Here is a 27,253-nt window from a genome sequence, read left to right on the forward strand (position 1 = left end):
GTAGGACAAAAGTAGCCGGCAAACTGCATCACTCTTCGCCGCAGAGGTTTGACTACAGTCACAAGAAACAGAAAAAGTTTTACAGCTGACAACGCTCCTGAAGCCGTCGGAGTAGCGACCTGCAAACTGATCCCAGTCCTGATCTGAGCGAGTGGCTGTGCTGACAGAGAGAGGGAGGCGGGTTACCACTGTCAAGTTGCGAAAAGGTGTCTCCAGACTTCAGACATTACTCCCGGTAAGTTTCAGCTGTTTTCTTTCTTTCTTTTTTTAAAAGGTATCTCGACTTTTTTTTTTTCTTTCTTTTCTTTTCTTTTTTTTTTTACGTGTTCAGTGTTCACCTCTTCGGCCCCAGTGGGGCATCAGAAAACGATGAAAAGACGTCAAATGTTAAGGGATGACTTAGCAAAGTATTGTATTCAATGGGATAGTGTGGTGAAAATGAATGACATAAAGAAAACAGTTAACTTTAAAAGTTAGTTTTACTAGCAATAGGCTAGTAAAACAGTTAGAATCTGTAATTAATGGAAGTGACAGTCTTAGGGGAAAAGTTTTTTTCCTTAAGATCAGCAGTTTAAAAATAATCATAGAAATCTGAGGCTTTATTTATATGATTATTGTAATTATTATTGGCATATGTAGTAGTACTATGGTTACTTGCACAATAATGATATAAAAGTATCCTTTAACGCCATAAGGTCATATATTTACTTTTGACTATGCATTTTGTCAGTTTTTGCTGCGTAGTAAAATATTTGAGTGTAAAGATGAAAGCAGGCGTGGGCTTGACAGTGTGACAAACCTTAATACTTCACACCTTAGTCAAACATGCTGCCTGGAGAGAAGCCTGCAAAGTAAAACTATGACAAAAGAGCAGTCACTTCCTATGACAAGTGAGGGGGGTCTGGACATTTTCTGTCTGCCTGTGTGTTTTGCTGCTCTTCTTGTTTGTGCCCTTCTGCTTTTCTCTTTTCTCTGTCACTCTTATTACTGTGTCACACCTGAACTCATTATTACTCTTTTATTATAATGCACACACACACACACAGTATGGCAAAAGACAAATAAACACCATCCCTTCAGTGGAAGAACAGACTGTATTGGATAGTGTGACCCACTGAACTGTGTGGAGGAAGGATTAAAGAGCAACAGTTGTGTCTCAGGAGCTCCCAGCTGAATGGTGTGTGAAGGCCTCAGAGAGCAAAGTCCCTCAGGCTAAACTTGTCTTTTTCTCCGGCAGCAGGAAGTGGGATATGGCAGTGTGCGCCTGGGAAGGGTGTGTCTCTGCTCCAGCTTCTAGGTTTGTTTTGGGCGTACATCATCACATCACAGCACATAGTAGTAGTGTCATCCTCATGACAAGTGTTTGGTGCTTCATCTGCTGTGTCATCTAGGTACAGTGGGAAGGGTGGGAAAGTAAAATGTTGGGTCTTGCCAAAAGGAAAAAATTGCTCAAGATCATACCTGTTTTATTGGGAATGTATCATCTGTTTTTTAAATACTTGCGGATCAATGTTGCTTTTCAGCGTAGTCCACAGTTCACACTGTTTTGTCTTGGTTTCAGTTGAAAGAACTTTTGTTGTCAAGATACCTGGCTTGGCAACCAGATGCACAAATAGAGGATTTTGTCAGAAATATGAAGTATTTATTTTGCATTTTAACTGTACTGACTGTAGTAAGCTTCACAGTTCATTTATTAACTCATGATGCTAATTAGCTCCCTTTATTGACAGTATATTCAACGTCATCCAAGGAGAAACTAAAGAAGAAACCTCATAATCCTAGACTTTGAACCAAAAATAATTTCAATCAGCTAGAACTGGCATTTAGGACAGGTAGTGTGCAGTGGGCTAATTAGAGCTTTTTTTCTGGAAACAACTGCCTGCTGTTGCTGGAAATGACATTGATGAAGGCAGTCACAGTGAATTTAAAAAAGGGAAAGATGTGGGCTGGAAAACCAAAACAACAGCCAAAAGACAGTAAAAGAGCAGAGTTACATAAGTGCATCACCCCTTTCATGTTACACAGAATAATTTGATTCAAATATAGATATGGATTAGTGAAGCTTTAATTTATCTTAAACTGGATGGAGACAGGTGATTTGGAATGAAGGACTTAAATTTTCTGATTTGAAACAGCTTGGTTTGTTAACCGTATGTCATAGCCATTGCATTGCTAAAATTATGGCTTTAATAATGGAGATTTGAAGAGTTCACTCCATCACCTCTCTTCTCTGTCTGTTAGTACAGAAATTACACCTTGGAGGAATTTGGTCTCTGAGGTACCCTGCTGTGCTTTCACCACTGACAGTTTTTTATTTATTTATTTATTTTACACAAACTGTTTGTCACAGTAAAATAACTAATCCCCTGGCAGCCAAAAGCCAGTCATTCTGGCCCATTTAGCATCTGGGAAGTTTGCCTTGACAGAGCCCACGGGCTGTATAATGTATTTGTTTGCTTTCTTCTTCTTCCTCTCTCCTTCTCTGTTTCATTGACCATGGTCACATTCTTCAGAGGTCTCAGTGTTTTCCAAAGGTTAGCCCTGCATGGTGGTTGGACCCCGGCCAGTTCTAAACTGCAGTGAGACTGCAACTAAATGACTCTGACTGGTTGTGGCTGGTTTTATGGGTTGGCATCGTTTGAAACCAGGCCAATGATAATGATGGAGAATTGGCGGTCAAGTAGTTGCAGGTGGTTAAGGAGCAGAATTTAGATTTGTGTCGAGTATTAAGTACTTCCCTTTCAAAATTTTGTAGCTGTCTGTCTGTCCATCTGTGGTGTTTCAGAGGACACTGGACAAAGTTTGTTTTATTTCCATTACTTTCTGTCACAAGCAGTTTTGTGTCAAAAAAAAAATCACTTTTTTTTTTTAGGTTTTTGCTGTCTGAACATTCCTGTACGGCTATTAGGATGCATATCTTGTTTTCTTATTCATGTGGTTCCAAGCAGGATTTAAAAAAATGCAACTTAACCCAGCTTTTAGCTGTTCAGACTGATTAAAAAAACATCACATCTGTGTTACATGTGAGACCAAAAAAGGGAAATTAGAACCTGTCTTAGAACCTGTCTGGCACACAGCTCTCATGCACTTTGGACTGTGTCAGTGGAAGAACTTAGGAAATTGACAGTTCGGCTGTGTATTTTCCTCAAAATTTAGATGTTTTTTTTAGTTGTACATGTGTCTCCGTGTCTGTCCCACTGGTAGTCAGTCCCTTCTTCAATAGGCTGTGGGGGCGCGTGGCTGGCAGCAGGAGTGTGTCTGCATTCCCTGAGAGGGGGGAAGTGACCTCAGGTTTCCTGCATGGGGATGGCCAGGTGCTGTGGTGTTATTGTGAGGGGTGCAAGACTTCCTCCATGGATGCTTTGTTGGTAAACGTCTGAAACTTGATCCTTTGAGCTAGGGCCCCTGTGGGAGGCAATATGCCCCCATCACAATCCAGTCATCCTGCCCTGCTGTAGTTCCCTCTCCTCTCTCTTTCTTTACACTCGCTACCACAGTGCTCACTCCATATGAGATTTTATGTAAAGAGAACATAAACTTTATATAGGCAACCAAGGAGTGTAAAAGGTAACTGACTTTGCACTAATGGGGTAATTACATTCCTCTAAGGATACAATTACAGGTCTATACCTAGCACTTACCTGCTACTCTCAAAGGAAATGCTATTTTCAAAGGAAATTCCAAATTGTTAGCACAGAATTGCAGATGCCCCATAACTACACACTTACTAGTTTAATACAAACTAATTATGGGTTCTGAAAAAATGGGGCTTTACCTCACTCCTCCTTTCACCTGATCTACTCCATTTTACCTTACCTCTCTGTTATGTTTACTACATACTGATTTACTGGTGTCACTACTACTATCTTATCAATATTTCCTTTACACATTTATACATGAACCAGATGTTGTTTGGGTGCTGGAATCCTGTCGATTCACTGCTGCATCATCATATTCTGTCATGTTATGAGCTTGTGTCGAGGAAATGTGTGAGTCACACACCATGACTGTTTCCCTGCACCCTCGCCTAAAGGGAGGAGGGAAGGGTCATGCTCCAACAGAAGTGTATGGCATGTACAATTCACAGAACTTGTTGAAAGGAATGCTATGATGAAAACTGTGCAGCGGTTACCAACTCCTCCATCATGTGCCGGGCCTGCCTCGGTTTGTCTCTGGGAACGGGATCCCAGATAAACCTGTCTGTATTTCCTTCTAACTCCCTCTTTTCTGCTGTGGGTTGACATAATCTTTGCCAAAAGGTGTGCAGAACTCTCTAGAATTGCTTAATGTTACTCTTGCTCAGTACATTGGCATCCATAGAAGATGTTATCATGGGAAAACAGTACATTTCTACACAGGGAGTAAAAAATGTCGTAAAAGTCCATAAATAAGCGTGACAGGCGGGCATATTTTGTCAGGAAACTGGCCTCTAAAACCAACCACGCAAGTCACATCAAGCAGCAGGGAGAGGACTGAGAGGGAAGCACAAATTTAAAGTCTGTGGACAAATTGCAGTGGTTTTTATACAACTGGTAATGTGATGTGTATTAGAAATTCATATAACTAATGGTTATGTTGGACTGTGGCTAATGGCTAAATCATAGGATAACCTATGGTTAATGGAGGCACTTGAAGAGAAGAATGTTGGGTGAGGAGAAATTCTCCAGTACATGAAGTAATAAGATATTATTTCACTCTGATAGATCTCTGCTAAGAGAGATGACAAAGTAATGAGCCAAGGCTTACACTTAATGCTGTAACACCAAATCTTCATATCTGAGAGAAGAAATAGATCTTTTGGATAATATTGTTATTGAGGGAATCACTGGGCCACTGACCTTCAGTTATCATGACTTCTGTCAGTAGATTCCTGTTAAATTTCTGTATGCTTGATTTAATTTTAACCTAAATTTTGACACTGACTGACCCCCTACCCACCTTGGTATCTTTCAGTTGAGACATGAGAACTGAGAAAGTTAGCTGTAGTATGCGCAAGTATGCAGAAATCTAACAGCAACCATCTGCTTACATAGAACTGACAGAGTGGTTTTATTTCTATGGAAGCAGCAATGTCGTCATCCTTCCCATTGGATGTTCTTGTACACTGGCTTAATTGGGCAATAATTTGAGCCCATGTGGCATGCAGTCCTTAACCACACAGTGATACACAGCAGGCCTCAAACAAGGCAACAATGCCTGAGGCTCAAAATGTCACCTTTCAAAACACTGTAGACTCCAGAGAGAGTGGGCCGTTAACAAAGTATTTCTCCACAGCAACATCCTAGCAGGACTCTGTTCTCATAACAGATGTCTTGAAGAGGTAATTAAGCCTTGGTGCTGTATACGTGCCTTGTTTGTTCCACCATGCCACTACTGTATCCCCACCTTTGCCCCCCTGCTGCTGTGGTAGTTGTGTCTTTATATGGCTAGTAACTTCAGTTTGCCACAATGCCAACTGCATTAGTGTTGATTGCTTCAACACTTAATAGGCTTAGCTCCCACATCTGCAAAGAATGAATCCAGACTGTGACATCATGGCAGAGGAAGTGCAGTCATGAGAGTGTGGGTGTATGGCAAGGTGTTGGTATTTAGTGCGGGAACATTTTTATTCAAATGCGCACAAATGTTCTCTGTGTTGCACAACTGTCTTCCAGGGATGAACCAGAAGGACCTAACTTGTTGGACTGCATGAATAGCTGTTACTTGTTCAGATTAGATGTGTATTATCTTGTCTCTGATAAATACAAGACTGTTTATTTAGAGTGCAGCTGTGAGTGAGAGCATTCCCCTCGCTGAAAGTAAACACTGTTATGCCTGCTCTGCATGATGAAACTAGCAAGCGATCAAGAATGTGACTCCTTACCCAAAGTCTTACACCATTTCTCTCTCATCATCTTTTTTTTTGTTTGTTTTTGCCCACCCTCACACGTTCGTCTCTATGGCTCTGTCGGAGAGACAATAGTCTCCACAGAGGAGACAGGCTGAGACAAGCCAGACTAGCTACATACACTGAGGTGTGGATTTATGTCAGTCACTAGTCCGTAAATTGAACTGTGTACGACAGTTGTGCCCTTTTCAAAATATACAGGGAAGTGAGCACTTGGCACTGCTTGGGCACACTTTGGCACCAGTTTGTACAGCTGTCAAAGTTGCATTGAATAGAAGTAGGAGGCAAGCAGGATGTTTCCTGGCCCCCTTTGCTCCCCTGTCTTGTCTCACCTTCATGGGATACTGACCGGCCCTCATATGGTGCCTTAGTGGAGCCATAAATGGCAGAAAGCGTCCTTGGTGTGGCTATAAAAGGACGTCAGTTCCTCGATGAGAAGATGACAGTAATTTACAACAGGGACAAGTAACAGAGAGCTAAGGAGGGATTTCTTGGCTACAAGACTTACGAGAGACAATGAAAGGATGAGATGTTGAGAGGAGTGGCCCAAACACACCGCTATTGCCTGCGAGCGCATCTGTCAACAGGCTGTCACAGAGAGACGTAATCGCAGATAAATTGCAAGTCCCTACTGTGTACAGTTTACTCTGTGTGTACCACCTCTCCATCTTGGAAGTTTCTATCTATAGTGTGTAGAAATTCCAACAATTATTTACTCTTATTCTTACACAAGAGAAAGAACATGTTGTGACTCCCCCCAAAGCATCCGGCGTCAGCTCTCCTTCACCTTATGTAATTAAAGTTCTTGAAACTGGTGCAATGAGACCATTACAGTGAAGTATGGCTTTGTTTGACAGTGTGTTCACAACCAGCAGATCATATTGAGCTCAGGATGTTTGTAGTAATTGGACATAACCCAGTCCAGAGGGAGATCAGAGCATTTACATTCAACACAATTACATTCAACACAAATACCAAATCTCTGTAACAGACCTCCAGCAGAGAGAGAGAGAGAGAGAATGATGTTGTTTTCCTTTGACTGTTATTTAGTACAATCATCGGGTGTGCGAAGCCCCTCTAGAAACTGAACCATCATAACTGTAGCAGCCCATTTATTTTCCTCTTTTACTCCACTCTGATAGTCATTTCCTGCCTTTTTTCATGTATGTCTAGTGTGTATCTGTATTGTCAGATATATTTAGTTTTATTAGGTACATGCAGTCAGGTGATGCTGCTGCTCCTCTCTGGTTCAGTTGCCACCACAGTTCACAGAGATTACAAAAACACATATATATAATCACAGATATATTTTAGTAAAAAACTCTGCAAACTGCAGCCTTAAAGAACTTCTGTCCTTCTGCCACAGCTGAAAAAGTATAGATGAGCACACACAAGAACACTTACTGCAGTACATGTGGTACAGCAATACATATACAGATGGTACAGTGAAGTAGCAATGTAATTTCATTTAAAGGGGGAAAAACAGATGTCTAGACCTCATTGTCATCCATGGTAGCTCTAGCCTTTAAAGAAATATATTTTCTGTCTGTGTAAAAAGTCTTTCATCCAGTCATTCAAATTTTTTTTTATCTTCTAGAATATCACTAAAAAAACAAAAGACATTCAGCAGTAAGTCCTTAGTCAGGTGTGGACCTCACTTCTTGCAGTTAAGTGTTGTGTGGTTTATTTTGTCGTATCTTAGCATTAAGAGTTACTGTGTAGGTCTCTGCAGTAATGCCAAGAAATGAAGCCATCTCTGTGATGTTGGAGAAATGATGTGACAGGTACTGACCCCCATTACAACTGGCAGCTTGACATAGTGTATATGTCTCGGGCATTCAACCAAACCACCCACAGAGATGGTGTGTGACCACATTAGCAGCAGCAAAGTGCAAATATAACACATCTCTGCCAGTAATCTACATATAGGCACAATTTAAGTAGACATAAACTGTTACATGCTGACACAACAGGAAGCATGTGCTGTTAAAACAGGCAGCAGACAGCTCAGATACTGAGATACCACCAATAAGATTCGCAGACAGACCAAATGAGCACTGAGTTTTATATATGATAAGAAGTGGTGATATTCATGATCTCATGAAGGCAAGAGAATTCAGATTTTTTACATTTCTCTGCTAAGTGTTAATTAAATCCAACTCAGATAATGATGCAAGAGCCTCATTAACACCAAGTGTAAATGGGGTCATACATTTTCCCACCTCACTGAACACAGCTAAAAAGTTTACATTGTGTTTACTCCATTCCTCTCAAGAGTCTGGCAAACATCACTAAGTTGTTTTCTTCTTTACTTTTCCTGAGGTCTACCATACGTTTGCAATTCTGTCAGTGCTTTAATGGGCCTAAACATTCGGCTTCAAACAGAACCACATCCAGCGTTGGCAATGGAAATTAGATCAATGGGTAAAATGGGGGCCAGACGGTGAGCAAAGCACAGCAGAGGGCCAATGACACAAGCACCATGACTTCATTGTGGAAGTATTCAAACCCCCCCCCTTAAAAACCCCCATCCCTCATCCCCTCGCACGCTTTCTCAACACTAGTGAGTGGAAACTGTTTAAGGTTTAATGATCACTGAAGAAAGAATGGAAGAAAAACCGTCCCATAGTATGAAAAGTCATGCATAATGATGGCCATTGGTCATACCACGTCATGCTTGTGGTGATCAGTCAAGAGAGTATTACAGTGCCTCTGCACAGCACCATGTATAAGTTTGTGCTTTTTCATCTACTTGTGCCGTTGGATTCTGCCAGTCCAGCGATGAAGGCAGAGTCATATATCCTGTTAATTTACACGATGTGTGACACACATTTACACTTCACTTGATCAATGAAGAGGCTGTGGAGCCATGACGAAAACCCTGTGGCTTCAACCATCTTCTCAATTTGTGTGTTTCTGTTTTGTGTTCAGTGCTATTCCCACAAGAATACCCCTATACAGAAAAGAGGAGCAGGATAAAAGCAGAATGAGGTCGAACAAGAGTCGGATGAGAGTTGTGGTTAATAGATTGAAAGCGATAGGCAGGTCTGCTTGGGAAGCAACATAATTCAACCACACTATCAGTGTTTACCAAAGCACCTGTTTTCACATCGTCTGCAGCTGGGACTTTGCATTTTATCACTGATAATGAATTAGGTGGAGAAGATGAATGTAGTTTTGCATGGCTGCATGATAAAGAGATCCCAGTGTGTGACGCTGTGAGATAAGGACCTGACGGATTGCAGCTCTCTCCTGGCAAAGTCGAGAAACTAGTTATAGGATTTCTGAAGTTACAGCTCTTCTCTAGACTTAAATGAACCTAAGATAAATCCACTGAGATCCATCAGCTACCAGCAAGAGTATTGCTTTTTGATACCAGTTTTAGGTGACTGCATGTTTATATCTACTACTACCACTCCACCGCTCTGCTGTTAATCTACTATGATTGATTTTACACGATCTGATAACTGCTAGGTCACTGCACAGTCAAATCCAACTTTCACGGCAGTGTGTGTGGATGCAGAAGCTCAAAACACAGATGACAAGCAAGAATTAGTAACACAAAAGCACAAGGTCTGAACCTAGACTGGAGGACAGTGGAGAAAAAGAGATAAGGGTAGGTGGGTGAGCGACTTGGGGGGACGTGCAGAGATGAGGGTGGAGGCAGTCTCAGATACATGGCAGCATGATTTATGGACACCTTTGAAGTGAGCTCATTCCAGCCACACGGCCTGCCTGCTGCATTTCAGAGCTGGGACATTCTCCTGGCGGTACGGTGAGGAGGATAAATGACCCTTAGGTCACTAACCTCCACTAGTGTACCACTCACATATGCACTTCCTGATTTTGCGGCAATTCATCAGTGAGTGTTTGGTTTCCAGCAAGCAAAAATGAGCTGCCAGGCTATCCAGTGAACACGTGACTCATTCCTCAGTAATCTATTTGGAGGTCAAGGCAACAGGGAGAATGACAAAGAGGAAAAGGAGGTAGTCCCTCTCTTGGATCTTAAAAAATTGGGTCAAGAGAGATATGTTCCTACAGTGTCCTGCTAGTTTTCTTTTTTGCTTCATTGTGCAGATTTATCAAGAGAAATTTATTGTATCTCTAGTGGACTCTGAATGGAAACTGATTTTTGTCATCTTTTGCAGTGTAAGTCTCCCTCTCCAGTAGTCTCAAGTAATGATGACATCATTGTTTGAATAAGTAAAGCTTCCATCTTCTGTTCTGCTGGTGAGGACTGGCGACTAAGGCAGCAGTCAGTCTCAGTTTGTCAGTCTGGTTTGAATTCATCATCTACCGAACGTGTTTGGATTGTTATTACCAAGATCTTGTCACTTTGTTTAAAACTCATTTCCTAAATACGTCAAATTGTTTAATCTTATCAGCTTCATTTATGTGAGCAGAATAGCAGGGGATTGTGAATATGGGCAGTAATTACACTCAACGGGAAGTCCCCACAAAGAAACTTAAACAAACTGCGGGTGTGTGTATGCAGCTGCTCACTGTGTCTGCTCTTCCTGCACAAGTCACCCATTGTCCCCCAGTTTGGCTGCTGTGTTTATTTTTTTGTTTGATCTCTCTATCTACCCTCAGCTTTGTGTGTTCACATGTGCATGCACATGCATAATGCTGAAGGTGTGTGCCTACTCACGCACGTGGCTGCAGGTGTGTCTACGTTTCTGTCTTTGTTCCTCTGCAAGACTGTCAGTGTGCTTAGACATAATATGCCTGTTTTTCATTGTGACTGTGTGTTTGCAAATGTGTATTTCTGAGAAGTCCCAGAGATGTCTCTGTTTGGGGTAACAGGAAGAAGCACAGTGTGTGTGCATACTAACTTGGACTCCTCATTGTTATCAAACCCACAATGGTGAAAAGGGTCATTGCCCATTAGGAAATGAACCCACGTTTGGTTCTCACAGTATTTACCAGAGTAAGGGAAGAAGACATTATGTTTTTTTATGACAGGAAAATGGTGCACAGGGATGTTTCAGAGGTCAACCCACATTATCATGTCTATTTTTAAATCTTTGGCTTGCTGTGGGATTTTACAGTGGGGTTATTGAAAATACACATATGATATGCATTTAACTGTATGCACTGGTGAGTTTACTTTAAACAAGTGTGACCTGATTTCCTCCATGTGCATTGCAGGCTCCACTCTAGAAATAGTACGGAAGTCTAAAATCACCGACACAATCTAAGTTTAGGTAGTATTCATATGATATCTGAGTTCCCTGATGGGTTCAATATTTTTTTATGGCACATCAATTTTCACATTGCCACAGCATCCCTAATAAAACGCAGGGTTGTGCCCTCAGTCAGTGCTGCGGAGGATGAAATGAGAGCTAAACATCACTGCCAGGAGGTTTATGGTCCAGGGGAATGAGGGCACTGTTTACACATTGCCATGGAGATGTGCCTGAGAAGGGAAAAAATGGCTGCATATACTGGAAATGACTTCTAAGATATTCATCCCAGTCATTTCACATTTGGCAGGCCCCCCTTGGTTTTCTGAGCCAATGCCTTTTTTTTCTTCATCTGAACTCGTCTTCTCAGGGTTACAGAGTCAAAGAGGGAGAGAGGTGAGTTTTCTGGTCTGTTGCGGTTGTGGGAGATAATTTGTGCAGCTGTTGTTAAGAATGTGGATCATTTGTACCACTTATAATGTATAATACCCATGAAAGCCCTCTGCACACTGTGATTGGAAACATCCACCTGCTTATAACAACACACTAAATATTCATGTCTGGGGATATTGGGATGTATGTTAGAAAAAGAGAGAAAGAAAAAGCCTGCTTGTCTGGGCATTAACCTCAAGGTCAGATGCCATCACTGCAGCCACGAGCCACAAGTCTGAATGAGTTATAAATAATTGCTTGCAGTTGTGGGTGTGTATACTGCACAGTTGTGTGTGGCTTTAGATTGCTGAGTGTGCACCCTGTGAAACCTTAGCCCAGCTCCTTGATGTCCTGGCTAGTTGTGCTGACTCAGCAACATGAGGGGACCACCTGGGACTGACCAGGAGGAGCCATTTTTTTGGTTCACAGCTGGCCTTGGTGTTCAATACCTGTGGGATACTAACAGCCATGAAGCTGGTGCGTAAATCAGCAGTGGTCAGGACACTTCTAAGTCAAAATGATGATGCAGCCATTATCATCATGCTTACTGGGCTTTCACAACTGTTAAGTTATGTTTTTCCAGCAGATTTTAAATTATATAATTAGTCAAGTAGGAATCAAAACCATGTAGGATCATATTATAACCAGGATTCATTGAATTTACATTAAAACTGCAAAGGTAATCAGCAGAGCTAGTAAGGCCAAATCTTCTCACTATTGAGTAACACATTTACATTCATAATTTTAGTTTTTGATATCTCTCTTACCATGAAAATGAAATGAAATTCCTCATTTTCCACTCATAGAGCACAAGAGCAACTGATAAAGACAACTGAAGACAGTGTTTGGGCTAATAGTATATCACAGCCTCAAAGCTCTTCTACCAAAGTTCAATAATACAGACATAGCCATAGCAGTAAGACAAGAAAAAGAGAGAAGCCTATGACTAGTTTTCTATCATATCAAAAAGCAGGGGCAACCAAGTCAAAGCATCCTTAAAATCATCTGTGATCAGATTTCATGGTCCAAAACTCCAGAGCAACACCTCAAAGGCACGTGCCTGCAATCCGTATTAGGACCAGTGTAAATCAAATGAGGACAAACCAGCCCCTAAATGTTTTGGCTCCAACAGTTTAAAGCATTTTGTTTTATTTATAGGAGCAGCCCAGAGGTAATTTTCCATTGTGATGACTTGCGAGACATTTGCTGTGTCTGCCTGGTCGTGAGCACAGTCACAGAGACTCAGCCTTCCACTGAGGATATTGCATCAGAAGGGCTCTTTCGGTTCTCCCTCTGGACGTTTGTCTTGTGAAAACAACATCCTCCCGTGGGGCTTGCAAACCAGTAACTGAATCACCCAGCTTGCAAGTGAAAGTTCCTGGGCCTCTCCAAGCATACTTCTCACTGTGGTCAGATTTGAATGGAGACAGGGTTGCGGTACACCTGATAAGATGTGCAAGGCGGAGTGTTTGCACAGGTCCACAGTCCAGGTGTCAAAATTGAGATGGGTCTCTACTAAATAGGGCAGGCTTCAGATTTCAAAGGGATGGCCTATCCCTTGGATCACAGGGCAGAGGATGACAGGGCGGATGTTAAGATATCAGGACGGTGACTAAGATAGCCATTTTTGGGCACAACTCTGCCCTGGGAAACTCTAAAGGGGTTCCTGGGATTAATGTCTGTGTTTGTTCAAAGAGAAATAATATACAGTCTCTCATATGGCCATACCGAGAGAATAACCCCTCTCAACTTATTTATTCTAAAACCAGTGGCCACACCAAAGCACAGAGACCCCCAAAAAATGTAACTGTTACCCTGAGATCTTTCAGCACCTTTCTTGGGTTTCTTTTTACGACAATATGCTTATCTTTCTGAGAGTATGCTTTTGTTTAACAGACATCAGCTTTTAATCTTTTTGTTGAATATTGGCTGTTTATCACACATTATTTGTAACTCCATTGTTTCTGCATTCCTTACCTTCCTATCCTCTCACCACACTGTTTACAACCTCAAAGTGTATCCAAAGATCAGCCTGCAGACTGTCAAGATTTTTTCTGTGTTTGTGCTTGTGTTTAAGATTTGCTTTCTCCTTTGACACTCTCTCTCCAGTTTTCCCTCTGCCATCTAAACATTTACCGGCAAATACCAGCACAGAGAAAGAAAAAAAAAAAAGACAACCTTTCTTGCATTCTCCAGGCAGTGACTCTCCAAAACCTCCACTGGCACTCAGAAGTTGACTGCATAGTTTCCCCAATGCAAACCAGATGTGAAGCACTAATGTATGGCAGCATTTTTTTTCTTCAAAGGAAGACAAATGTAGGCCAAAAATGTAGTCTTTTGGCCATCCGCACAGAGTGATATAAAAATAAAATCAGATTCATTCCTGAGTCCCAAACTTTCCCTCATGGTGGTTGGGACAGTACTGTATGATTTAGAGTAATTGCGATGTTATTGTTTGGTGTCGGTGGAGTATTGTGGAACATTGGGATTGAGACAGGCTTGTGGAGGGGGACAGATGAGATGCGACAATCGCATTTTCAGCTGCGCTTTTCTTCAGAAACTTCCATGCATGTGGACTCTTTCTTGCTAGCACGTCCTCAAGTCTCAGTATGCCAAGTAAGTGTCAGATTATAACAAATTTATGTTTTAAGTATTACTAAACATACATCAGTGGGAGATTTGCTGCACTTTTGTTTACCTTTTGTAGACAAAACCACTGTGTCAAATCCTTTTAATAATTGAGTCCACAAGGTTTGACGTACAGTCCTTTGAGGCCAGCTGCTATTTACTCGTAGCTTTTCCTCTAATGCTGCAGTGTGCATATTCAAGGATAATATTAAAAGACATCAAGTCATATCCCCACACTTGCATGGTCATTAAAAGTTGCCAAGAAGGGACAAATTACAAAGGCCGTGGTGACATTTTCTGTTGCAGGTAGTCATTTCCCTCCTTTATGTTTATGATGTTGGCTTTCATTTGAGCCCTCTGTCGCCTCCCACTCCACACCAGCCGGTGTTTAAATGCTCAGGGACAATAACAGGTTAGCGTTCCAGTGTCTGGTCCTGCAGCCTCTACTCTATCCTCAAGTCTGACCCAGGCTCCCACAGAGGAGCAGTCTCAGGTGCCCCCACACCAACCCCCTGTCCCCACTCCCCTCCGCCCTGCCACAACTCGTTCACTTATGTTCTTCAAAGAAACTCATTAGGTGAAATTGTTTGCTGTAGCTTCCTGCGTATAGGCTCCTGTACTGAGAATGTGTGTGGCCCAGATTCTCCTCTAATGGAAGACAGGGGGAGTCTAAAAATGACAACACTCATACTAGAGCCACTGGTTGTTTACCAATAGCATCTTAACAGAGGCTGAATGCAGACCCCATCGTATAAACTTTGATGACCGCAGATTGTTCAAAGCCTTAAATATTGTGGTTATGATTGCACTTCTGGTTTTCTGGTTAAAAATCAGTGTCACAACTACAGTAAATAGCTTGGTCTTTAACTCAAATGGAATTGTGTTGCAGTAGATTGTTTACCACCCTCAAATAAGCAAAACTCTTTCTTAACATTAGAATTAAAATGTTTTTTGTATTTCCATAATGAGTACTTGTAAGCTTGTTTAAATAAGCACATCTGTTTATGAATGGGCTGCAGCATTATCTCCTCTTCATGAGCAATTTCCTCCTCTTCCTGTGATAAGATTCATTGCCTCAGTGTGTCCTTTCGATTGCTGGACTTCATTTATCTGATCCAGCGAAAGCCAGCAAGAACAGCGCACCAAACTCTTGACTAATATGTTTCAGTGTCCAACCCTTGTGTTGTTTCATTGCAACCTGAATGGTTTTGACCACTTAAGTCAATGTTCATGAAAACAATTAGTCATGTTGATGTCATTTAGCTCATGGAATGACTAGTTTCAGAGAATATGTGGATCTGGAAGCTTCTCCCAAAAGACCTGACCTCAGTTGCCAGCTCCTTGAAGAAAAACATGAATGTAATCCCTCTGACATTGTGTCATAAACATATGTTCTGAGCCATTAAAAAGTCTTTGCAATTCATGCCTTTGCCTTTTTGCATTAGTCACCAAATGGAAATGCTTCCATGGTCATGAGGCGCTGGAGTAAATAAGATCAGATGACATCTCCATCAGGCTCCTTTCAAGTGGCCATTGGTCTGAGACACAAATGAATTTTTCTCAAGTGTGTTTTTGACATTGTACTTTATTTTTGATATGCTCAACCAGGCCCTCAAATGATATACTTAAGTGTCCAGTGCTTTACTTTTTTCCCATCCCAAACCCAGCCAAAGAGCTTTACTGTGTCTGGAAGATGTCCAGGCACCAGACAGAGTGCAATGTGATGGTATGTGTTTATCCAAAAGCAGCCGTTTCACTTTTCCTCTAATTTGATTTAAGACTTGTCATTGGTTTAAGATCCTGCTCCAGCATTCATTTGCCTCTAAATGTCACCTTCCTCTCTTTTTTCTCTCTCTGTTTTTCTCGTCCCATTCTTGTGTTTGATATCGTCTTTGTTCCTTCATCACTCTCTCTCGCTGGGACCTATATAAAGGGAAACAGAATCATGTGTACTTACAGGGGACCAGCTTAACAGCACACTCCTTCCTCTGGTGTGTGAGTCTGTTTGCTGCCAAAAGATCCAAACAGTTAAAGGTGATCGAGTGGATTTTGTAGCGACTACTTTTTTAAGTCCTTACTATTCACAGCAAAATCCACACTTGTTAAAGTATCCACTTGGACATAAAAGCACACAAGTCACACTGGGCCTATAAACACAGACTTAATAAACAGAGCAGTTGTTCTGGTATTGAAATGGTTTCTTTTTGTCTTCTTGACTATGTTGCTTGTAGACCTCATACTACAGCATAGCCACAACTTTTGCAGTTTCCCCACTTGGCAATAAACTAAACCATTTTAAAATCGTCTGCCAAGGCATCATTGGCAGACTGTGATGCTATTTCCACTACCAGTCATGTTGTGTTATCTGGGTGGATACAGTTGCACCACTTCCACTCTGTGACTTTTTTTCATATTGGAGATATGACATTCTCACACTGGCCCTGCAATAGCTTAGCCACAAAATGTGTTTTTGTGTTGGAAAGAAGAGAAAAAACAGACTTAGTTGTCCCTTATTGACACGCTGTCGACACATGTCAAAACTATAGCCACTCCACTCAACTTTAAGGACCTTAACAGTTACATTCAAATAGGGCTTAATTTAATCTGATTTAATTTAATTTATATTTAATATGTGTGCATGTGTTTTTGAATGTGCCAAAAATGTTGAGACTTGTACTTTGTATTTATACTTTATATAATGCATTGTCTGTTTGGTCTACGCATTTATACTGCAAAGTCACTGATGTGATTTCATTGAGATGAGCTCTTGTACTGAGGTCAGATTTTTATTGTTAGCCCTGCCTTCAGCAGCACTGACTCACACACACTCATACTGAGCCACAGCAGGTGTCTTCAGCCCTTTAACCAGTTATTTAGAGATAATCTGTTTTTCATGACTTTAACAATGACTTTCCAACCCTCAGGAACATTTTATGTACAATTCTTAAAATGTATCAGTGCTGTTTTTTTCTAATTAGCCTGTACACATCTTTTTCTCCTCTAGCGTAAGTTATAAATTCCTAACAATGAGAGACATTAGAGAGGAGACATACAGTAGTTGTGTTGTCATTTTTCTTGTGCAAGACACATCTGCGGTCAAGATGATCTTTCCCCGGTGCTGATGTAACATCATGTCAAGTGCTTTGTCTAGTCTTAGTAAAACAGATATTTTACGAGCAGATTCAGGCGGCAGGGAAGAAGGGAGGAACTGGCAGGCTCGTTCCTAGCAGGTTGTGCGGTCTGTTCATTTGGAATCAACTGGAGCGTAAGCAAAGTTTGGGCTGGGGATTAACAGGCCTGCCTGTGGGACCGGACTGGACAGGGTATCTCCTAGCCCTTCAGTAACCAACCATGACTATGTTGCCCAGCAACAGCATACAGTCTGCTTGTTTGCATTGGTCTGCTGCTCTGTAGTGTCTCACAGTTGGCCCTGAACTTCACCCCCATATGTCAATCAGGAGGGATTGTGATGAATAGCAGAATGTGGCCTTGGCATTCCTCTGCTATCTTACACCCTGATGTGTGACAACAAATGAACAGTCCAAGGAAGATACATCACATCCCATAATATTTAAGATTAGTATGGAATGAATAACAAGACTTATTACTTTGTTTCTCATTCATCCTTAGTGGTGTGGCTAAAATTGTAACATTTATCCTTAGGGAAAGGTCACATTGTCATAAAATTAACTTTTCTTTTGTCTCATGTCATGTGCTGAAGCAATTTGATTGATGGTTGAGGGTTCATCCCCTGAGAACCATGAACATGTGCTGCTGCAAATTTCATGGAAAAGTTGCCATCTGCTTTGGGGATATCTTGCTTTGAACTGCCAGATCAATTTCTGCAGAGTCATTCACTCTGACCCATATAGCTGCATTTCACAAACATACACATATTAGTTTCTTAGATGAACTCCCCCCGGGTCATTAAAAGAGAATGGAATGCACTGTTGCCAATATTAAAAAAACTATCCCTACTTTATGCTGCAGTACTATAATTAAACTCTGTACAGTATTTCTGGACCATTGTCCTGTGTAGAGATGGTGGTGATTTCCTTGAAGCCCACACTTTTCCCAGGGGGCTGAATTCAGTCAGAGCTTTGGAATTTGGGAACATTATTAACCCAGAGTGGGGTTCTTAGTCACTGGGTCCTGGGCAAGAAGTAGATGGACCCTTGCCGGGAAGCCAGCAGATACAGTAGTAGATACAAAGCCCTGTGAGAACTGGCCTTGGGACTGGAGTTCACTGTGACCCAGATCCAAGTCTTCTCTTCTCTTCTCTTCTCTTCTCTTCTCTTCTCTTCTCTTCTCCTCTCTTCTCCTCTCCTCTCCTCTCCTCTCCTCTCTTCTCTTCTCTTCAATTTGGGATAGTGGGTTTTGGGTCAGCAGTTTATGCATGCAGTCACGTCTTAGTCCATCGCCCCAGGGGTTAGTGCACTGACGTCATGCCCCTCTCTGTGAGAGTCTGTGCCATCAGGAGTTCATTCCAGGCTCTGCACTGGCCGCTCAAACACTGATACTCGAAGTGAATCTCCCCTAAAATGGAAACACTACAAGACCTGGAAGTAAAAACAAGCCTGTCTTCTGATTTGTAAAGTAATACATATTTATGTATCAGGTTTTGGAATCTTTGCAATTAAGTGTTGTGTTCTCATGTGGTCTTTAGTGAGTTCCTTCTTACTTAATCATACCTGACTGTTAGAAAACTAGTTATTCTTGCTCAGACCACAAAAACACTAGCCAAGGCTGCATGTGGCTGTAGTCGTAGGGAAATAATGCAGGTTAGACCAGGTTAGACATCTGCATTCAAATATTCATTATAATGTCAAAGGACATACACTACCTATCTGCAAAGGTCTCATGACCTACTTTCTGCAGCCTTTTAGAAAATGGATATGTGGATAATATATATGAATTGTGGGAGGGCAATAAACAGCTGCCTGATTTGCTTTGGAAATTAAAGCAGACGTCATAGCACTGCCTTCCCAGCTCAGTGAGTCATGCCTCATCTCGTTCCCTTACCTGGCAAGCAAAGGCAGCACATACCTGGCTGGCACTGAAGATAACATGGATTTTGTTCTTATTTTCAGCTCTATACTTTGTTGATCTAATCTTGATGTTGTGATTATATGGGCTGATGGCAAGGTCATTGGAATTTTCTGATGGACGGTGTGTCAAATGTACAGAAATTGATGTCAAAACAGAGACTTGCAAGTTCAGCACCTTGCCATAGATTACACAGGCCAACCACAGCTGCTTATTCTGATAGTTTGCCATGTTCTCCAGATGGGTACTATAATGTGAGACATCAGACACTTAAGATGTATCCATCCAGTCATTAGATAGAGAGATATGGCAGTCTAGTGATGCAAGCCAGTGTACACATGTCTACAGGGCTGTCAAGCATTTTACACTTTCTAATTTATGTCTTAAGATTGTTGAAGGGGGCTGAGAGTGCCTCTCTAGATTGGGAAAACTGTGTTGAATGGTAGTGGTGAACTTTCTCACCCCAGCTCATTAAGAGCGTTTGTCTCACAAAGGGCTGAGACGGATGAAACATGAGAGTCTGGGACTAATGTTTTCTTTCATGATAGACCCAGTGTGATTTGGCCTTTATTCTTTGTTCCTTCTTCTGTGTCACCCTGTGTTTTTGGTTTGACAGAGTGTGTGTTTGCTTGCCTCCTATATGCTGGTGGATGTTATTGCATGTGTGTGTATGTGTGTTTGGGTGTAAGACAGGCAGCACAGGACCAGTTTGAAGTTTGACTGATTATTATATCAGAGGTGATTATTGTTACTGGGTGGTGGGAATGAATAGCCAGCAGTGCACCCTGCCAGAGGGCTGTATCACTTATCATTGGGCTTTCCTCCAGCCATGCTGTAATGTTTTGGCAACCTGATATTGTTGCCATAATGCCCTCATGACATTATTCTGTCACTTTGTTGTGTGCTCAGTCATGATCAAGGGGCCTGTTGCACAGTGAAAATCATGTTCTTAGACACTAACACCAAGGAAATGACTTGTTAAGGAGCCAGGTTCAAACACCATCAAGTGTCTGCTCTTTTGACATACACAAACACTCACATATGCTTCATGGGGTTTCTGTATTCTGTTGGTGGTCCATGCTTGCCTCATAAATATTTACAGGTGTGTATGATGTGTGGGTTTCACATGCGCTAATTTACTTTCACTTAATCATAAGAGAGGTTGTTCAGTTTGTGCTGTTATCAGAAGTTTGCAGATGCGAGCAGTTGACAGTGACAGGAAGGAGTTTGGTAGATACTGCAAAAAAAGGAAATTGACAGCTCCCTCTCTTGTCCCCTCCCACTGCATTCACTGCACTTTCATCACACACCAATAAAAGTTAATAGGCATTTTGTACTGCCTTTCATGACTCTCTCTCTCTCTCTCCCTTTTCCTCTGTCTCTCTTTCTTTTTCCACTTGCTCCCACTTGCACTGTGTGTTTTGTTTGAGCTCAGCTTCATTGCTGGTACAAGCCAAAGTATTTACAACATAAATATTGGCAGTTAAAGTCTATACTGATGTCCAACTGCCATACCAGGAAAGGTGACTGAATCATTGCTCACGACTCTCTCTCTCTCCTTTTCTATATACTACTTTCCTCTTGCCCTCTCCCCTCTCTTCTTGTCCTTTCCTTTCCGTATGTTGGTGCATGTATTTTTAAAATGTTGCCATCTTGTTGTTTCAGACTTGCGGAAAATCACAATGGCTGACCGTTTTGACTGTGACAACTGCAAAGAATCCCTGTATGGACGCAAGTACATCCAGTCAGATGAAAGTCCCTACTGCATCCCCTGTTACGACAGCCTGTTCTCAAATACATGTGATGAGTGCAAAGAACTGATTGGCCACGATGCGAGGGTAAGGCATTCATTTTGACATGATCAGACATGCAATAAGCTATCTGCTGCACATCAACAATATGAAGTAGAGCACAAAGAGAATTTCAATTGAAAATTACTTTTTCCAGTTTAAATGAAAAACCTACATATTTCTGGTAATGTTTATTTTCTGTAATTTATACACTGGCATGAATCCCTCATATGACCTCAGTCTTTCCACACTGTGAGCAACATATTAACAGTGTAAACAAAGATAAAGCAGATCCAAAGAATTACCCCAATTAGCTTAAAGTCTTTTTTTAAAACTTTGTTTTGATGTGGCCTTGGATAGCTAAAACAGAAGTTATGTCATGTTAATGATGCATAATTCATGGTAAATGAGGCATGTTCTATATATTTTGTGTGGCAAGACACAGTAAAGGCTAATTTAGCATACAATTATACAGGCAATTTCCACTAAGTCCACATAAGCCAACAGGCTAATTTTGGCTACGACTGTAAAAATGCAGCATGAGGGAACGTCTCCCTCTTCCCCACAATCAAGTTAAAATTTAATCTTCTCTTAATGGAAAACACTAACATGAAGTGGATCATTTAAGACCGACATACACTACTTAGTGGCGTTTACAGAGTGGGGCATGCTACAGTGCTTAGTAGTTTGCTTAGCTAAGGAGGCCTATGAGTTGTCAACACCCTCACGGGCAGTGAACGATGAATAAAGCCAGCATTTTCTTGGCTCAATGCCCTGCCCGTGTCATTTCACTCACATCCTCTTAAAAAAACTTTTTAATGTGAAGCATGCACATAAGTACAATATGTGCAAGTAATCACATACTTGATACTGTGTATGCAGCCATTATATGTGTCAGTTGACCTAGAACAATCCCAGACTCCTCTCTGCTCCTGTTGGAGCCAGAAACTTTTGTTAGTTTTAAGTCTTATTTGTTTCCTCTAGATGACTGCAATTCTGAAACCATACACATATAAAGATAAACATTTTGGAGAAAACACATCATAATTTAGGTGATTACATTGCAGCCATGTATTTTTAACTGTATGAAATGACGTCCAGTATCCTTGTTTTCTCCTTTTTGTTCTGCTGCCAGGAGCTCTTTTATGAGGACCGGCATTATCATGAGCACTGTTTCCGCTGTTTCCGCTGCGATCGCTCACTGGCAGATGAACCCTTCACCAGCCAGGATGACGCGTTGCTCTGCAATGACTGCTACTGTAATGAGTTCTCCTCCAAGTGTGTAGCCTGTGACAAGATCGTGATGCCAGGTAAAAGTGGAAACAAGGATGTTGTAAGATATTTGTTCAGATGGGCTAATTCCTCTTTTTCAAACAATCTAACATTTTTTGTGTACATAATATTCTTCTAGTAAAGGTAGAGAAGTATTGTTCTGACTAGACTTATCTCCCAATAGAAAATGAAATAAAATGAAAGAGTTAGTAACTTGTTAAGTATCTTGCACATAATGCATTTGACAGTGCCATATATTGCGGAACTTAACTCACCCACTAAACATTAGTCTCATTGTCCCACATTTCATTTTCCATGTAGTAAACAAATTCAAATTTCAAGATAGAAACGCAAATGACTTTGGAAAATGATGACATGGCAAACTCCAGGAAGAAGGGACAAACGAAAAGTATAAAGTAACAGATCAGGAATATAAAGCGAGGAAAGAGGTTTTAGAAAAAAGGAGAAGACAAGAAGGAGACGAAAGAAAGGGTCCATGATTGAGCAGCAGTGAGGGCTGAATATGACAGAGTAATTGCCAATCTGCTTGACTTGTTGTCTGTAAGCCAGATTCCCAGGGCTGGCCGGCTGCCAGCAGACTGATGATAACAAGAGATAAGCAAGTCAGATATTCAAGCGTCCCTGTAGCAGCTTACACAGCCCTCACAAAACAGCAAATAACCAGGAAGCTATGGCATTCTCCTTTATTTCTCCTGTAGCTAATCTCATGTTTTCTTGTGGAGACCCCACCTTTGCAGTACAGAGTGTAATGTACATTAGGCCCAAGTGAGTCACCTTGAGAAGTAAATATTGTTATAGACTGATTAGACCAAAGACATCTTGCCAGTAGGTCAGATAGGAATTTAACAGTATACAGTACTGCACATCACTTTATCATCAGTATTGTTGTACTGCATTCCTGAAGAATAAAAACTTTCCTCTAACAACAAAATTTACAGTTATGTCATTTTCCATCGTGCAAAAACATACACACCCTCAAAAACAAACACACACACTTGTGTTTATTAATAACTGGACACTACACTGAAGTGGTTTGTGTTGGTAACAAGGGAGAGAAGAAACTTTATACTGAAGCCATGTAAACGGATTCCTCGGAAGCTGTTTGGTTAAAAAGACTGATCAGATAAAACTGCTCCCATTGCTGGAGATAGTCACATGTTACACATGTCACATGCACAGGTATTATTGTGCTCTCCCAGACAATGGTCCTCTTTTTTTTCTCACTTACTTTACCCTGTTGGAAAATCCTTTGACACAGACAACAGTCCAGTTTTCTTTAACTGTGACTGTGTATCTCATTTGAATTTCATTTCAAAGGCTGAAACTGTTTACTTGTAGTGTAGAGTAAAACAGCTACTGGAGAAACACACTTAAAACCTACAATACATACAGCAGCAAAAGTGTACATAGGAGCACATGGTACACGGAATAGCAGCTTTACTTTCAGCTGTAATAAAGATATTTGAAATGTACAGATTGAGGTACTCAAGATGACAAGATAAAATCAATTAAATACATTATGTTAAAGCACTTCCACTGTGTGCTAAGCCTGTTTTTTGTGAGGAGATTTTGTGTTCTAATGCTTGTGAAATTGCTCCCAATAATTAGAAGTAGTTTGTTTTGAATTTCTGCTTGTTTGCATTTTTGTATTTGTCGAAATATTCATACCTGCAGTACTGTGTAAAAGTTTAAAGCACTAAAGGCAAAGTGAGGATGCTGTCAAAAATAATCCTGATTAATTTTTATTCATCAGTTAACCTTATGTGAAGTGCAGTAAACAGAAAAAAACCTGAATCGGATCAGTATTTCCTATGACCTCCTTCCTCCCTTTGCCCTTAAAACAGCTCCAGTTCTCCTCAGTACACCTGTACTTAGGTAGTTTGTTCCAGCATCTTGGAGAAGTTGCCTCAGTTGCTCTGTGGATTCAGGTTGTCTCAGTGTCTTCTGTCTCTTCATGTAATCCCAGACTGACTCTGTAATGTTAAGATCATTGCTCTGTGGGAGTCAGACCATCTACCTTGTTCTTCTTGTCTGAGGACAATTCTTTGTAATGCTGACTGTGTGTTTGGACTCGTCCTGCTACAGAATTAATCTAGATCTGATCAGACACCTCCCTGATGGTACTGATGAAGGATTTGAGTAAAAACATCTAGAGTTCCTAAAACATTTGCACAGTACTGTACATGCTAATATTGGTCTCATTGAGCCAGTGTGTTTCCTGTCAGCTCATAACCTGGAATGTTTTTGAGGGGGGATTTTTGTGTTTTTGATTAGAGAACACCACAGCACACAGCCCAAAGCAATGAAACATTAGCAATCTGCAGACAGCACAGGCACAAAATGTCAGCCCTACACAAACCACTGCGTCACCATAGAATAAACCAACTAGTCAAATAAAAAACTCAACAGCCAGGGGATAGAAGATGGATTGGTTGGGGACACGGAAGGGAAAATGGCGTTATTCCTTTTCTTGTAAGGCCGGCCGCCAGTTTCCAACAGTAGGAAAGAAGTATGGGGCCTGTGGTATTATGATTTAAAATAAAATAAATCTTAGTGAAACAAAATTAGATTTATATGCCTTCATGCAGTTCAAGGCTAGTGTTTCATAGTTCAATAAAATTACCACCAAAAAAAACCCCAAATGATCCTGTGAAAGACAGGAAAAGATGCATTCTAGGCAAAACTGTTAAGTCTCTGCCTCTGCTCTCTGTCATTCTTTCCATCCCTCTTTTTCTTTTTCTGTCTCTAACTCATGTCATCTCTCTTTCTGTCCACTAGGTACAAGGAAGTTGGAGTATGCAGGCTCTACATGGCACGAGGGCTGCTTCATCTGTCACAGCTGCGAGCAGCCAATTGGTTCAAAGTCCTTTATCCCTGACAAAGATGAGCACTACTGTGTGCCCTGCTATGAGGACAAGTTTGCGCCACGCTGCACACGCTGTAAAAAGGTCGATAATGAAATAACTGCAGCCATTTTTAGCTGAATTGACCCACTGACCCTAGCATGATATATAGTAAAGAAACCATGCAAACACATAGGAGACATGAGTGGGATTAATGCTGGTTCTGCAGGAATGTGCTTGAGAATAGATTTTAGAAGTGGGTTAAAAGGATCTCCACATGACCTCTGAACTGTCTTATTTTCAGACCCTGGCTAAAGGTGGTGTGACCTATCGGGATGAGCCATGGCACAAGGAGTGTTTTGTGTGCACCAGCTGTAAAACGCAGCTGGCAGGTCAACACTTCACCTCCCGAGACGACAGCCCTTACTGCCTCAAGTGCTTTGGCAGCCTGTATGCCAAGAAGTGTGAGGCCTGCAGCAAACCCATCACAGGCAAGACTACACCACTGTGTTCTACCTGGATGAGTTATAATATCGAATCATGATTCTGTGCAAAGAATCTGATTAGGTTTAACAATGTGTGCCTCATTCGAAATATTACTCAAAATGAAAGATTTGATAGAGTTTTATCTTTGTCTCATTGTTTTTCTGTCTCAGGTTTTGGAGGAGGAAAGTACATCTCATTTGAGGATCGTCAGTGGCATCAGCCATGCTTCACCTGCTCCCAGTGCTCTGTTTCACTGGTGGGCGCCGGCTTCTTCCCTGATGGTGAAAGGATCCTGTGCCGTGACTGCCACAGCAACCTATAGAGCAGTTGTTCACAACATATTCACCCTTCCCCTTGACTTACCTTTTTGCCCTTTGTCACAGCATTTCAAGAACCCAGAGTCATTACCGAGGAAGGTAACACAGGCTAACAAATGCTGCCTCTCAGGTCTTCTTTTTTTTTACATAAAGACATCAGTTCCTCGCTGTCCCAGTCTGGATCAGGTTTTCATCCAGGAGCTAGTGCGCAAAAATCCTGTGTTGATGCTGCATTGTTTGCATGAACCACCACAAAGATTTCCTCTTAAACCAAAAAGTTAATTATTTTATGAAACAAAACTTTATGGAGTGCCTTAAGAATAACATTTCTTATATGTTATGTACTATTAAACCAAAGAAATGCAAAATGCTAGTCACTTTGCAAAAAAATCCTTCATATTTTATATAAATAAGTTGCCACTTCAGGTGGAGGTCACGCTCTGAAGAGAAGACACAGAACACTGATACAGTATAGAATATAAATCTTATATCTTAAGTATGGTGGAGTTACTGTTTTAATGCTCTTATAACTGCAGTTTTATGCATTTTGAATGTCGCTTTTTCTCATGTCAGTTATCTCTCTGTAATGTATGTCTTGCTTTCTGCATCTTGAACAAATTACTGTATATAATGACACAAAAGGAGGTGTGACACTGTTGTAAAAAGTGGCAAAAGGTTAGACCAATTAAAAAAACAAGAGGAAAATTTAGAAAAAAAAAATGATTATGCAGTCAGTTTATGATCACTAGTCATTTGCACTTTGGATAAGATATTCTCCTGCTACCATGTTATGTGCACATAAAAACAATTCAAAGACAAGATACACAAACCCCTTTTTAATGTTATGTATCTGCTTGTTGAACTTTGCAATGACACTTATTTTACATAATGTTTCATCATATTTTCTGTCTTTTTCATTTGTTGTAATGAATCTTTTTTTTTTAAATCACCTTTACTCAAAGAGCCAGCATTTATAACCCAAAAGAAGCTGAAATTAAATGCATTACCATTGTCTATTGCAGGAGTATGCATGTCTTCATCTGCCATGATTTGCCACAGTAATCATTTTGTTACTGTTAATGCTGTTAGTGTTATGTTTTTCATTGTTAGTTTTTAACTTGTATGTGAAAAAGTATGAAAAAATACCTATATTTCATTATTTCAGCTTTGATGCTGGTGAGTCAGAGTTGGCAAATATACATTTAACGATAAAGAAAAGAGGCCACGGAGGCAATAACAGTATGACCTTACTCTAAGAAAAAAGATAATTGATATGACTAAATGCTAGAATGATTAGTCTTATTTGTGAAGTCTTATTAAATACATTTACATTGACTGATCTTTG

At 40.9% G+C, this 27,253-nt stretch overlaps 1 protein-coding gene across 3 annotated transcripts; it reads left to right on the plus strand.

The window, feature by feature from the left end:
• On the plus strand, positions 1 to 27,243 carry fhl3a (four and a half LIM domains 3a). Of its 3 annotated transcripts, XM_018700071.2 has the most exons (7): positions 1 to 235; positions 1,238 to 1,297; positions 20,845 to 21,017; positions 22,105 to 22,279; positions 25,041 to 25,210; positions 25,410 to 25,596; positions 25,762 to 27,243. In XM_018700071.2, exons 3-7 carry the CDS (start codon positions 20,862 to 20,864, stop codon positions 25,911 to 25,913), a joined length of 840 nt encoding a protein of 279 aa, XP_018555587.1. In that variant the 5' UTR covers positions 1 to 235; positions 1,238 to 1,297; positions 20,845 to 20,861; the 3' UTR covers positions 25,914 to 27,243. The 3 variants fall into 3 exon arrangements, with proteins under 3 accessions (XP_018555587.1, XP_018555586.1, XP_018555585.1); XM_018700070.2 differs by lacking the exon at positions 1,238 to 1,297 and having other exon boundaries at positions 2 to 235; XM_018700069.2 differs by lacking the exons at positions 1 to 235; positions 1,238 to 1,297 and adding an exon at positions 20,544 to 20,702.
• The last annotated feature ends 10 nt before the right edge of the window (positions 27,244 to 27,253 follow it).

Source organism: Lates calcarifer, linkage group LG15 (genome assembly GCF_001640805.2).
Source record: "Lates calcarifer isolate ASB-BC8 linkage group LG15, TLL_Latcal_v3, whole genome shotgun sequence".
In the NCBI taxonomy this organism is placed as follows: Eukaryota; Metazoa; Chordata; class Actinopteri; family Centropomidae; genus Lates; species Lates calcarifer.